Source organism: Sinohyriopsis cumingii, chromosome 4, assembly GCF_028554795.1.
Source record: "Sinohyriopsis cumingii isolate HCF-2022 chromosome 4, ASM2855479v2, whole genome shotgun sequence".
Lineage (NCBI taxonomy): Eukaryota > Metazoa > Mollusca > Bivalvia > Unionida > Unionidae > Sinohyriopsis > Sinohyriopsis cumingii.
Genome location: NC_142964.1, coordinates 21,884,147 through 21,897,555, shown reverse-complemented (window position 1 = coordinate 21,897,555; position 13,409 = coordinate 21,884,147). Strand labels below are relative to the sequence as shown.

The 13,409-nt window shown below is 34.4% G+C and overlaps 1 protein-coding gene across 1 annotated transcript in view; it reads right to left on the bottom strand.

The window, feature by feature from the left end:
* Positions 1-12,647, bottom strand: part of LOC149800794 (uncharacterized) — a 48,135-nt gene extending 35,488 nt beyond the window's left edge. The window contains exons 1-3 of the mRNA XM_089954789.1: positions 12,296-12,647; positions 8,683-8,784; positions 2,017-2,175 (exon numbers count right to left, since the gene is read on the bottom strand). Coding sequence (XP_089810915.1) covers positions 2,017-2,175; positions 8,683-8,784; positions 12,296-12,559 — 525 coding nt within the window. The 5' untranslated portion in view covers positions 12,560-12,647. The remainder of the gene's footprint in view (positions 1-2,016; positions 2,176-8,682; positions 8,785-12,295) is intronic.
* Positions 12,648-13,409: the final 762 nt, after the last annotated feature.

Genomic DNA, 13,409 nt, shown 5'->3' with positions numbered 1-13,409 from the left:
AATCACTCAAAAATTGGCACAAATTGTAAAATAATGCATACATCTGGCAGTAGATCAATCCAAATACAAAATGAATGTTGGATGGGTCTACAGGAACGCAAAAATGGTTAGAGTGTCAGAGAATAAATTTTACAACATGTAGTCTGTACAGCAGCAAAGCTAAAAACTGGCATCACCTGGTGGTATCAAGTTAATGCCCTTTGTCTATCTAAACATAGGATAATACATTTTCATATTTTAGTAGGGCTGGATTCACAAGGTAGCAGGCTAACATCCCAAATGTAACATAATTGGGGTAATTATTCGAAGGAGAAAATATTGAAATGACTGGGGGTTGTATATTAATCACACAAGTATGAGGATTTCATTAATCCATTTCAAATACTAACTATTAGACCAAAAAAATGTGTCTTCAATTGCACTGGTTTTAACATTAGGGAAGACAGGTAGGGCTTTTTTAAAAACATTATAACATTATATATATTATAATGGTTAGTATATATAGAATGTACTAAGCACTTCAAGTTCTGGCTGAAACCAACTCAATTAGATGCACAATTCAATTTAAGGAACTTTTCTTTTTAAGGTTATTTTTTTTAACATTATATATTAGAATGAACAGCATGGTTCAGAATAGGAAAACCTCATGTCTGTGGCAAAAATGAAAGTATTATTTGTGCAGAGGAAAGATTGGCCAGGGATTGGGATTGTTTGTCACATTGGAAGTTCATTAAATAATTTTACCAATAATCTAGGCACTACCTGCAGATGAAGTGTATTATAATGCAGTTTTCAACATGCTCATTTGCAATCACATGGCTAAAATAAATGATGAAATGAACCAAGCATTTACATGTACAGTGTTAACATGAACTGTAATTAGAGTTCTCATTATCATGTACAGTGTTAACATGAACTGTAATTAGGGTTCTCATTATCATGTACAGTGTTAACATGAACTGTAATTAGGGTTCTCATTATCATGTACAGTGTTAACATGAACTATAATTAGGGTTCTCATTAACATGTACAGTGTTAACATGAACTGTAATTAGGGTTCTCATTTACATTTACAGTGTTAACATGAACTGTAATTAGGGTTCTCATTTACATGTACAGTGTTAACATTAACTGTAATAAGGGTTCTCATTATCATGTACAGTGTTAACATGAACTGTAATTAGGGTTCTCATTATCATGTACCAAAATGTCTCGCAAGACGAATGAGATGTCTTTTCAAACATTAACATAGGACCTTATGTAATATTTATGTCTTTCATTGTTTACATGGGAAGGATACAAATCATATACATTACCCAATAAAGTTAATTGGCACCAAATATACATGCTTATAAGTCAGCCTTTTTTTAATGAAAACTCATGAAGAGTAGGGATCATCTTATAACTGCAACATGCAAAACGTTTTGGTAAATCTGTTTTGATACTGATATTGCTAGGATACCATGAATCACAAACATTTGGACTTTATTTTCATTTTTTTCATTTGTAAGACGTGTGGAGTGAATTTGCTGATTCTGGGCTATTTTTATACCAGTACAAGACCTAAAATAGAATTCATGGATTTATCATATAAATGAATTTAAAATGCCATGCATCATAGATTTCTATGGATTTTATGACACAAAGATCGTTTTATAGCTATTTTCCCCATCTATCTTTCCATCTATCTAGTTTGGCTTGTTAAATTTTCCCAGGTGCAACTGTGAGTCACTGACAAGAAGTCACCCCTTCAGACAGATCAGACTTGCAAAATACACCCCAACTCATACAAGGGTCAAAGAGAAAATAGCTTTTATAGCCCTAATAAAGGAAGGGGGATGAGTCATCTTATAATCATGTATATTTTTTAACTGTTTATTCTTAATATAAAATGAAAGACTTTAAGGAAAACCTTAACTGTTGACAATGATAATCCAGGAAAAGTGACTTATATCTCATTTGCCACTATCATTGCTTGATAATAAAGACTTTATAATAGAATCAAAGTTTGTATACCTTAGCAAGAGATGAAAGATTCTGTGACCTCAGCCTATCTGTCCAATCTCGCAAGCCATCTTCAACAATTATGGGTAGGTACTTCTCGAGGCAAATTTTATTTAAATTAGCTCTGCTGATATTCTGTACTCTTGCCATCTTAGAAGTGTTACTGCATACCTGAAAATATATTTTTTGTCTTATCAGCAATGGCTTGCTTTAATTTGTATCATGCATTCTTCTGCTATGGTTAAATAGATTTTATGCAAAGTAATTCATCTCCATCTCTATCTTTTTTTTTCAGTTAATGTAACCTCTACGGTTTCTGAAAGTGCACATTTTCTTTCCAAATAACAACTAGTTGTAATGTTTCTGACCAGATTTTTCAGAACACATGTAAGAGCTTTCTTACATTTTACATGTGTGAAAAGCATGCTTTAATTACCATACCGAGCCATTTGTGATTTCGAAACAGACGACCTTCTAAAGATTTCATACAACTATGTAAAAACATGTATGGAAACAATGTTAATCACTGCAAGAAAAAAATAAAATGTCAAAATCTGTGCTAAATGTCACTCTTCTTAGAGATCACCTGCTTTAACAGACCACAAATTTGGTTTCCTACAAGGTACTTGGTGTTGCAGGTACCGAAAATTTCAACTCACATAGATATTTAATGTTACTGGTGCTCATAATTTTGACTCCCATATGTATTTAATGATGATGCTCATAATTTTGACTCTAATATTTGACATTACAGATGCTTATAATTTTTACTTCCATATGTATTTAATGCTGAATATGCTCAAAATTTTACTCCCGTATGTATTTAATGTTGCAAATACGCATCATGTTAACTCCCATATGTATTTAATGATGATGATGCTCAAAATTTGACTCCCATAGGTATTTGACATTGCAGATGCTCATAATTTGACTCCGATATGTATTTAATGTTGAAGATGCTCAAAATTTTGATTCCCACATCCGTCTGATTTTGCAGATACTAATACTTCTGACTCCCACTCCTATTTAACATTTCAGATGCTCATAATTTAATTCCCAATGCTGCAGATCGTCATAATTTGATTCCCAATGCTGCAGATTGTCATAATTTGAATCCCACATCTGATGCTGCAGATCGTCATAATTTGATTCCTAAATGTATTTGATGCTGCAGATGCTCATGAAACTGAATTGCTACCCATCTTCAGGCACCATGCTTTTATTAATTTCCCTAGAAAGTTGCTTAAGCCTGGTCTATGTATATTTTTTGTACAGTTTATAATATGTAGAAATGTTTACCTCAATGCAGGAAATAGGGATAGGGTCCATATTTTGGGATAACAAAAGGTCAAATAGGGTCTAATACTGCTCACCTGGCATACATAACTTAATCTTTTACCACTTCACTATGCTGGCATTGTAAGAAAACATCCATGTAAACTATCTCCCAAACTTTTTATAATATTGATTTTACTGCATTGTAATAAAATTTCTCCTAATGATAACAGAATATTATTTTGAACAGTCTCTTGCTTGTAATCAAAGTCACCCATGATCTTGACGATATTAAACTAAACAGATAAAAAAAGATGGCTTCAAGAGTGGTAATAAGCTCAGCCAATTAGATGTATGGTCACCCCTTTAAAGTGTTTATTGTCCTTACTTTCAAAAATGCACAAAAACTTGATAGTATAAGCACATATTCCAAATATGATCAAAATCTAATAAGAATCAGATCTGCAATAAGCTCAAGCCAGTCATATCATAAAACATATATTGATCTCATTCATTACTGAAAATCCAAGATCTTACTGACGTAAGCACATATTCCAAATCCAATCCAAATTAGATCAGAAATCTGGCCTCTGTATTTGCAACAAGGTCAGCAAATCAAATCACAGATTACTATGAATGGATCTCTCTCATTAATAAATCCATCCAAAATTCTGATGCTACTGGCCCATATTTGAAGTGAGACCAAAAATAAGTTGGAAACTCAGCCAATCAGATGCAAGACTAAGACATTAATATGCATGAATCCTAACTAATTATAATATTTATATTAGATCTTGATGATATAAGTACCATGGTTCCCATACTTTTTTAAAGATAAATTTCCAGGGTTTTTCCAGGATTAAATTAATTTTTCAAGGTTCACATATGACCATTACTGAATTGAATTAAAGAACATTTTAGATTATAAAACATGCATTTTCTAAATCTAAAGATGGTTCTCTTTCAAGACTCTCCAAAACATCTAAGCCAGAAAAGATGACCATGTACAAAACCGCAAAATGTATCACATAAAACAAGTTTGATTATATTCCTATAAATTGGCATGTAAAGTCATGTCAATGTACAAAATAAAAATTCTAACTTTATTTTGCTGACCTGCATTATGTTGCTAAGTGGGGACAACATAATGAACATAAATTAGTTTTGTTTCCTTTCATACCTTTAATTCTAAAGAATTCTATAGGAATATGTATATGCATCTTATAGAAAGTTAACATTTCCTATTACAGTATTAAAAAAAACAATAAACGTAAATAATTAGAATCTTTTCTTGTAATGAAGAGAGTTTAACCCTGAATTTATCTGGGCCAATAAAATCCTAAAGAAGATTTGTCAAACAACCTAATCTCCTTAGGACGATCTGGTTACAAATCCATCATTTAAAAAACATTTTCGAAGCTGTTGATTTAAATTTTGACAAAATACCTTCAAAATTATATACTGTTGTATAAACAAGGACTGACTTTTCTGTAAAATCAACTTGTCTTCTTGTAATTCGTTAAACCAGTCCCCAAACCTGTACTGATACAGGGGCTCAAACCATTTTTTAATATATAATATAAGGGATGACAATTTCTCATTTCAGCTCTGAGATTCAATAAATATGGACTATACATAAGGTTTAAAATGAACAGCAGTCCATGTTCTAATCCTGGTTTCCTCCAAATATTCCCAACCCATTTTTCAAATTTGGACATTTAGGTTGGGGTGTGGGGTCGTTGCAATTGCTTATCAAAAATTTTGAATTTGCCGCCAGCATTCGCTATTGACATATTGTAGTCACTTACCAGTGGGCCTAGAAAATTTAAACTTATGTTATATTGACTTATACCTGCATGAAATTGATAGGAAAATGATTTATTTTCTTAGAAATAGCAAGTATATCATCGTTATATCTTTAATCCGCTGAAAGACTAGACGAAAATACGGCACTGATGAAACCTGACCAGGTACTCGCCATTTGCATTACTAGTCACTTCACAAATCTCAAACGACGACATTGGAAGTCAATTAGTCACGTGATATCAATAACAAACTCCATTTTAATGTTGTTGTAGAGAAATTCAATTATATTAAATGAAAGATACTTTTTGTAAACCAATCTGGCTAGTCTGATTTATCAAGCAGACAGCACATGTCAATGTGGTAGTCATGTGATACAACAAAACTCAAGAATTTGCTCTCAGAATATATATAGAAAATGTTGTGTTCTTTCGTTTTTGAATTTTTATTACAACCACAGAGCTGCCAATCCTCCCAACTCGCAATTAGTGAAAACTGGGAAAAAAATTAGTGAATTTTGAACACAATTAGTGAACAATTATATCATGACACTAACTCCATCCACTTCAATGATCAGTACCGCATTATACGAAAATTCCAAAATAAAACTAAAACATATTACTTACACTGATTACATGTACTACGTTATTTGCAGACAAATTTACTGATATACACAAACTTCCCACTATTTGTCATGATATGATGCTGCGGCAGTCAATCAGGCTTAGGTAAATTTGTTTTCAAAACAGTTCAGGCTTCTTGTCTGCTGGTTAATCTTGGTGACTAAAATTGTTACAAATTTTCAGCACCTAAGGAGACACTAAGGTTTGTCTTATTTTTCCTCACATTAGGAAATGATCTTTTACTGTCACTACTGCTGATCTTCAACTGAGAAAGACAGGTTATGTTCAACAAGAAAGCTCACAAGCAATGGTTCATCACTGGTGGCATGCAGGACTTAGGTAGGTGGCTTAAAGTACTCTGAAACTGAAATCTGCTGGGGTGGTATAGCAGTGTGCTTTCTCACATTGTTCTGCCACATGCCCAGAAGGGCTCATATCGTTGGCTACAATTTATCTGAAATACATGTGCTATATAATAATATTACTACATGGTACATATATGACAGGTAAATTGTAAGCAACAATACCAGCCCTTGTGCACTTTCCTAATTGTAAAATTTGCGGCACGCTACTGTGTGAAAAGCATAATGTTCATCGATGTTGATGGCTGAATGCTAGGCCAAATTTTGGTGTACTCCAAGCTATACTTCACTTTTTGTGGAATACAAATCTTTTTCCTTTGAGATGAAAGCATTTTAACTGTGGTGTTGCTTAATTATGAAATGGTATTAATCCAGAAGATGAAACGTTGAACAGTGAACGATTAGCGCATGTGCAGAAAACTGAGAACTCGAGCAAATTACGACTTAAGCTAATCTTTCAATCTAATAAATTCCAACACTCGAAAAAGCTGTCTTCATGCAGTTTCCCAACCTCTGTATGATTTTAGCTACCAATGTGCTTCCTTACATGGTCCCTGCCACCATGCCCAATGATATAATTTTGTGGCACACTGTGCAGAAAGCATGATGTATATCGGTATTTGATGGCTGAATGCATGGCAAATGTTTGGTATATTCCAAACTAAACTTCACTTTTTGTGCAATACATTTCTTTTTCTTTGGTGGTGAAGACGCTTTCAAGATGCAATACTGAACGGTAATTCAAATCAGTGTTGGTGGCGCAAACATGGAAAAATATTCTGGTTATGTCCCGGTTTCTTTCAAAAGCATTTGTAAAACTAATCTTATATATATATATATATATATATATATATATATATATATATATATATATATATATATATATATATATTAAAATACGCTAAAATGCTTGCTACTGGTCTAACTGTACAAATCAGCTGTAGTTCTACTAATATCACGACTAACAGAACTGGACCATTTCGGCAACTGCCTATATCACTACTAGCACTTAATGGGAAAATTTAAACTAAATGAGAATTGGTGAATTCATAATTTTTTGGCATGCAGCATGATACCGTGAATCGCTTTAGAAAGTCATGAAATTCATGCCAAAATCACGAGGATTGGCAGCTGGTGGAACCAGTATTAGACTTTCATTTAATATTTTTTTATATTTTTTTCTCTACATTTGTGTAGTACTGTATTCATGCAACTAGGAATGCAAATCGTGAGTACCAGGTCACATTTCATCAATGCCGTAGTTGTATCTTGTCTTTCAGCAGATTAAAGACGTAACAATTTTAATACTCACAATTTCTGAGAAAATATGTAATTTTCATATCCATTTCATACATGTATCACTTGATCTAATAACGTTTAAAGTTCGCTAGGCCATTCGGTAAAAGGCTACACTTTGCCACCACGATGTTTGCCTCTTGTGATGCTAGAGTGGTTTTCATACCTTCCACGTCAGGAAAGATACGGATATCGAGCTGACTTTGAAAATAAAAGTCTACTAGACAAATCTAATCCACTGAATGTTTGGATTGACTCAGCATAGATGTTTATTGCAAGCACCTAAATGATCCATACTGCACCCTTCGAATATTCTGGTTAGAACTCGATAAAGTTGACTCACAATCAGTTTAGTTACGATTCAATTACTTGATTGTTTCAGGCACCAAGTGGTGGCGGAAAATTCCCAGGTTTTTCTGACTGTCATCAATATTTACGAAATTCCAGGACTTTTCACAATCGGAATTTTTTATATAATTTCTCCTGACTTTTTCCTGGTAGCGTGGAAACCCTGAAGTACGCATTCTAAGTTTGACCATAATCAGATGAAAAACATGGCATGTAATATGGCAACAAGCCAAGTCAATCACAAGATCAGCTCATTAATAAGCATAGATCTCACTCATTACAAACTCAGCCAAGATCTTGATAATATAAGCATATGATCCAACTCATGATTCAAATTAGAAATCTGGCTTCCAGAGTTGTAACAAGGCTAGACCAATTCATTCCTATGCATGGATCTTGCTCATTACTGAACACAAGATCTTGACGATATAAGCCTTTAATTTAAGTCTGATCAAAACTGGATCTGAACTCTGGTCCACATTTTATGGTAACAAGCTTTACCAATCAGATCCAAGATTACTTCATTAGTGAATGTTCAGCTCACTCTTTGCAAAACTCTTCTGAGATCTTAATGATATAAGCATAAACTTGATCAAAATCCAATAAGAAATATGGTCACTCTTGCAGCACCAAGCTTAGCCAACTGGGTACAAAATCACCTCATTTATATGCAAGAATGTCACTCTTAACTGAACTTATCCAAGACTGTGATTATATAAACCCATTATCTGATTTAAATTGGTACAGAAACATGGAATAGATTCAGAATGGTAACAAGCAACTGTTGATAGCTGCATAAATTTTGGCTAGGTGTGCAAAAACCCGATTAATTGGGAATAACATTCTCAGCCGGAAATTGCCGTCATTGAATTCTGCTTGATTTTAAAATAATTTACACTGGAGCTATTTACACTGTGATTAAGCTCAAGATTTGTCCAATTAAAATCCCTTAGAAACCTCAGGAACCACACCTGGCAATCTTCTTCTGTAGGGTCTTCTCCATCCATGAAATATGGATTCAGAACCAAGCAATCCAGGTCATGTAACTTACGCCAGTCCCACACAGGCAGAAGCTGAATGAGAATAGAGTGAGTGGTGTTTTCATTTTCACACACATTTAATAAAGTGATTGGTGTTTTCATTTTCACACACATTTAATAAATGTAAAGGCAGAACAAAAAAAAAGAACAGGTAAAACAAAAAAGTATCATATGCATGAATATGTGGATTGTGAACATTTGTATTAAAGGATGACCACTCTAGACTTGTGAAAAATCACGCAGATTAATCTAATGTTGGGAACTGATTAAAATCTCATGATGCTGGCAAGATCATCAATATCTGCTAACCAATCAATCTTGAATTAATAAGTAGCTTTGTTCATACTATGTTTTGCATTAACCATTTTATCTTCAAGCAGCCTAGAATATGAAAGGCAGATAGACACAGAACTGGATTGTAACCAAAACTGATTAAATAATTTGCAATCAATGCAACTGCTCATTTCACTGAAAGTGACCAATGTTTGACCACTCGATTAAGCTAAACACTGTAATAGTAAAAATTTAATATGGCTGTCACCAGGCTGCAAACTTACATTCTGTTTATTTTTCTAAACAAAACTTGGAGACTGAAATTATCAGTGAACAAGACTTTGCTTTTAACTATTCATCCTTATTAACACAAAATGCTGAAATATAGCGTACAAGATCAATATAAATAACTAAGTACAACCAAGTCAACTATGAATAATAAAGTTTAGTGTGAATAGTTAAGTTTAGCGTGAGTAGCCAAGTTTACTGTAAATAATTATGTTTAGTGTGAATAGCTATGTTTACTGCAAATAATTATGTTGTGTGAATAACTGTTTTGCTGTAAATAATGATGTTAAGTGCAGGGCTGTCAAAAATCACGAAAAACCAACCCGGGTACCCGTTGCGAAATTTAACGGGTACCCGTTAGCACATGAATGACATGTACAACCGTAGACCAACTAATTGTTATCCCCATTTCTTTAATATTTTGTATGGCGATAGAGGCTAACCGTGTAATGCACTACTCGGTCTGATGCGTCCGCACCGATGTAGCTGCGAATGATCTGACCGCACGCTATTAATTAATAAATTTATTTAGAATGACCATTGTACACAGATGGTAGGTATAATCCAACTTTTAATGATCACTGTGATCAGCCGCGTTAAATCCTTTAGAACACTCACCTTTTTTTAAAGTATAAGTCCTTGTTAGAACAGACCAAGTTTATTCATCGGCTTTTGACCGCAGATTTGAATTACCCACGCATGCGTGCAAAGCAGCTTTACCACATGTCAAGAGTAATGCGTTAAAACCGTCTTTGTGTGTGTGTGTGTGTGTGTGTGCAAGTGAGAGAGTGAGATAATATTACTAAGAGTCGCTATAATAACTGTTTTGTTCGACACATGAAGCTCTTCTAAAATGGCAATAACAAATAGGGCTATTATGCCCCAGTTATACCACGTGACCACGCAGTTGCAGAAGTGATATTATTTTGGAATTATAATTCTTAAGATAGTTATGACAAAAACGTAGTAGTATCGAAAGAAGAAATATCGGTATATGTATGATGGCTAACTTTCAAAATTAGCAGAGCTAGTCGACTAGAAAAACAACGAGCTGCTCAAAGATTACTTTGAGGCATTACGAAGATTTCAAGGTGTCTAGGTGATAATTGTTCATAATATAAATTGTGGGATTTCTTTGACATGTGTGTTCGGAAATCAAAGGTATCCATCTGGATTTCATTAAAAGAGCACGCAATGTACCGATCATTTAGCACCCACAATCAATAGTTATCGTCTACAAAGAGGTTTATTACCTGTAGAACAATGCTATGTTTTAACCTTGGTATATAATGCCTCGGGGATAACGGTTTGTCCTGTTGCACAATGCCAATGAATTTTATTAATCCAAACAGACTCTCTGATGTATTGTTTATTTATATTAAGCAGGGATCTGATTTCTAATTAAAGCCATAGCTGTCACACCTGTTTAAAGTGGTTGGCGAGTGTGGCGATTTTTTTTTATGGGTACCCGCGTTTACGTTTCAATACCCGGGTTTTTCAATACGGTCGGGTACCCGAGTACCCGTTGACAGCCCTAGTTAAGTGTCAATAGCTATGTTTACTGTAAATAATTATGTTTAGTGTGAATAGCTATGTTTGCTGTAAATAATTAAGTTTAGTGTGAACAGCTATTATGTTGTGTGATGTGTTTTGGATTTGTAATGTAGCTTTAACAATTTTTCAGTCATATCACTACAATGTCTGCACTGGGGCAGTTTATAGTGATGTGTAGCACTGGGGCATCATGCCGCAGACATGTAGCATGATGTCCCACCCAGTCATATTATCCTGACACCAGGCCAACCAGTCCTAACACTAACTTCTTATTGCTAAGCACCAAGTGAGGCAGCTGTTAGTACCATTTTTGTAAGTAAATAATTAATTTTGGTGTGAATAGCTATGTTTACTGTAAATAATTAATTTTGGTGTGAATAAAGATTTGTACTGTGGTTGTTTCCGGCCCCCCCCCCCCCCGCCCGAGTTCTGCCGACATTATTAATACTGGCCACCATGTATAGCCTATAATGTGCTGAAAAATGGCATTAAACCCTACAACAACAACAGCTCTCACTGGTGGCATGCGCTCGTTCATTTTGTAATGCACACTATGTAAAATAAGTTTCCGACCCCCACCTTAAGTTATTTTACATAATGTGCATTACAAAATGAACGAGCGCGTGCCACCAGTTAGAGTTGTTGTTGTTGTAGGGTTTAACACCATTGGTTTTCCTCAATTGGACATGTGTGATAAAATCCAAATCAGTCTGAATTTAAAACATAAAAGTGAGATTATGATTGTGACATTCCAGAATGTGTATTTACATATTTTCAGTTGAAATATCATATACTAATGTGTTTTAAAGTAAACAAAGATGGAGCTGTCACACAAAACAAGGTTAAAGCTGTCCAGTCAGGTACAACTAAGTGACTTCATTAGAGGAATGGAGCAATAAATAGAAAAATGTAAATAATTCCTTTAAAAGTCACTTGAATCAAAATTTATTTGCTTTTTTATGATTATTCAAACACATACAAATCATAATACATCTATCTTCATGAGTATTTAAAATTTCGACACATGCTACAACAGGCTTGATTCTGATAGGAGAAAACATGTGGTTTACTCAGGTCTTATCCTTCATCTTGCCTTACAAGTCTAATTTTTTCATTATAGAATTTCTCAAAATAAATATTGGAAAATCCTGGAAATACATTTCAACATGTTATTGATTTAAGATATTTATTTTTAAAACAAAGGATTTTCTTCGTTATCAAAGACACAAATTTAATGGGATAAATACAAAACCAATCACCCACGTGAATGCGGCAGATAACGGAGTTTGATTAGTTATGTCGAAATTATCAATTATGGTAAAAATATGTGTATTTCCTTTTTTTAAATAGTGTATTTGGAGTTTCTAGTAACTCGTAAATATACATTTCAGTTTTCCTATTAAGTTCCAAATGAAACCAATTGTTCTACCTTCATTGCAGACAATCTTGCAACCGAAATTATATTCCTGTACCATGGTTCAGAACAAAATGTAATAGCCAAAACTACAACAAGAACTGCCAATATCTTGACCAGGTAACGTCGAGCTTTCTGCGTGCGACAGGTTTGTGCTTCTCGTATCGAACTTAAGAATGGACCTGCTGCATTCCATATTTGACTTTTATTAATGCCCTGCTCAATGCAGAACTTGTGTAGTAACCGCAGTTCATTGTTTATAGACTTAAATGCCATCATTACAGTTTAGAATAGTAACGATATTCAAAATAAAATCAGCGATTTGCTTTGGAGCATCCCTTTCTTGACGTTCCCGCTATTTTTAGAAATTGACCGGAACCGGAAAAAACCAATTGCACTAAACTGGTAAACGAAGCAGCAGTTCGAGCTAAAAGTGCCACAGTCATGATAAAACTAAACAAGCATTCAGCAATATATGGCACGATGACGAAATTTTGTAATGTACAAACCAAAAAACGAAACGTTACTGCTTTTAAATATTTTAGCGCCATTAAGCTACCTTTTCATTTTCATTTTCATTCATGCATTATGTCACTCAAAACAGGTTTTCAGTTTGCTATCATCGTTGTTGTTATAGCCGGACACTTTTATTTTTCTTATTTAAGGCATCAGGGGAACAAATCATTACTTCCATGTAGATTCCAACCCAGTTACATTCGGAGCTATTCCACTGCTTGGTGAACTAAGTAACACAAATAATGGAAACACATTTAGATCAATCGGGGTGGGTGGTGGGTTGCAGGATTCGCATACATGGAGGAGGAATTTTACCTGTATAGATATATGGCCTGATAGTAAAGGCAAGATACGCCTTAGGGGATAGTTCATTTTCTGACGGCCTTCGTAATACGAGGTGGACATCTGATTTTAAACAGTCAAATGTGTAACGAACGCACAGTTGTTCTTTAACCTGTTCTTTTATTTCAAAACACCAGAACGGGTCATTGCGAACACCTTTGACCCAGTGTGGGCAGACGCTGCAATTACAACTAAACGTAACTCACAGCCTGGGGTTTTTACTGGCATCGACCAACCTTACTACGATAATGCTTTTTCAGCTACGGCTGTA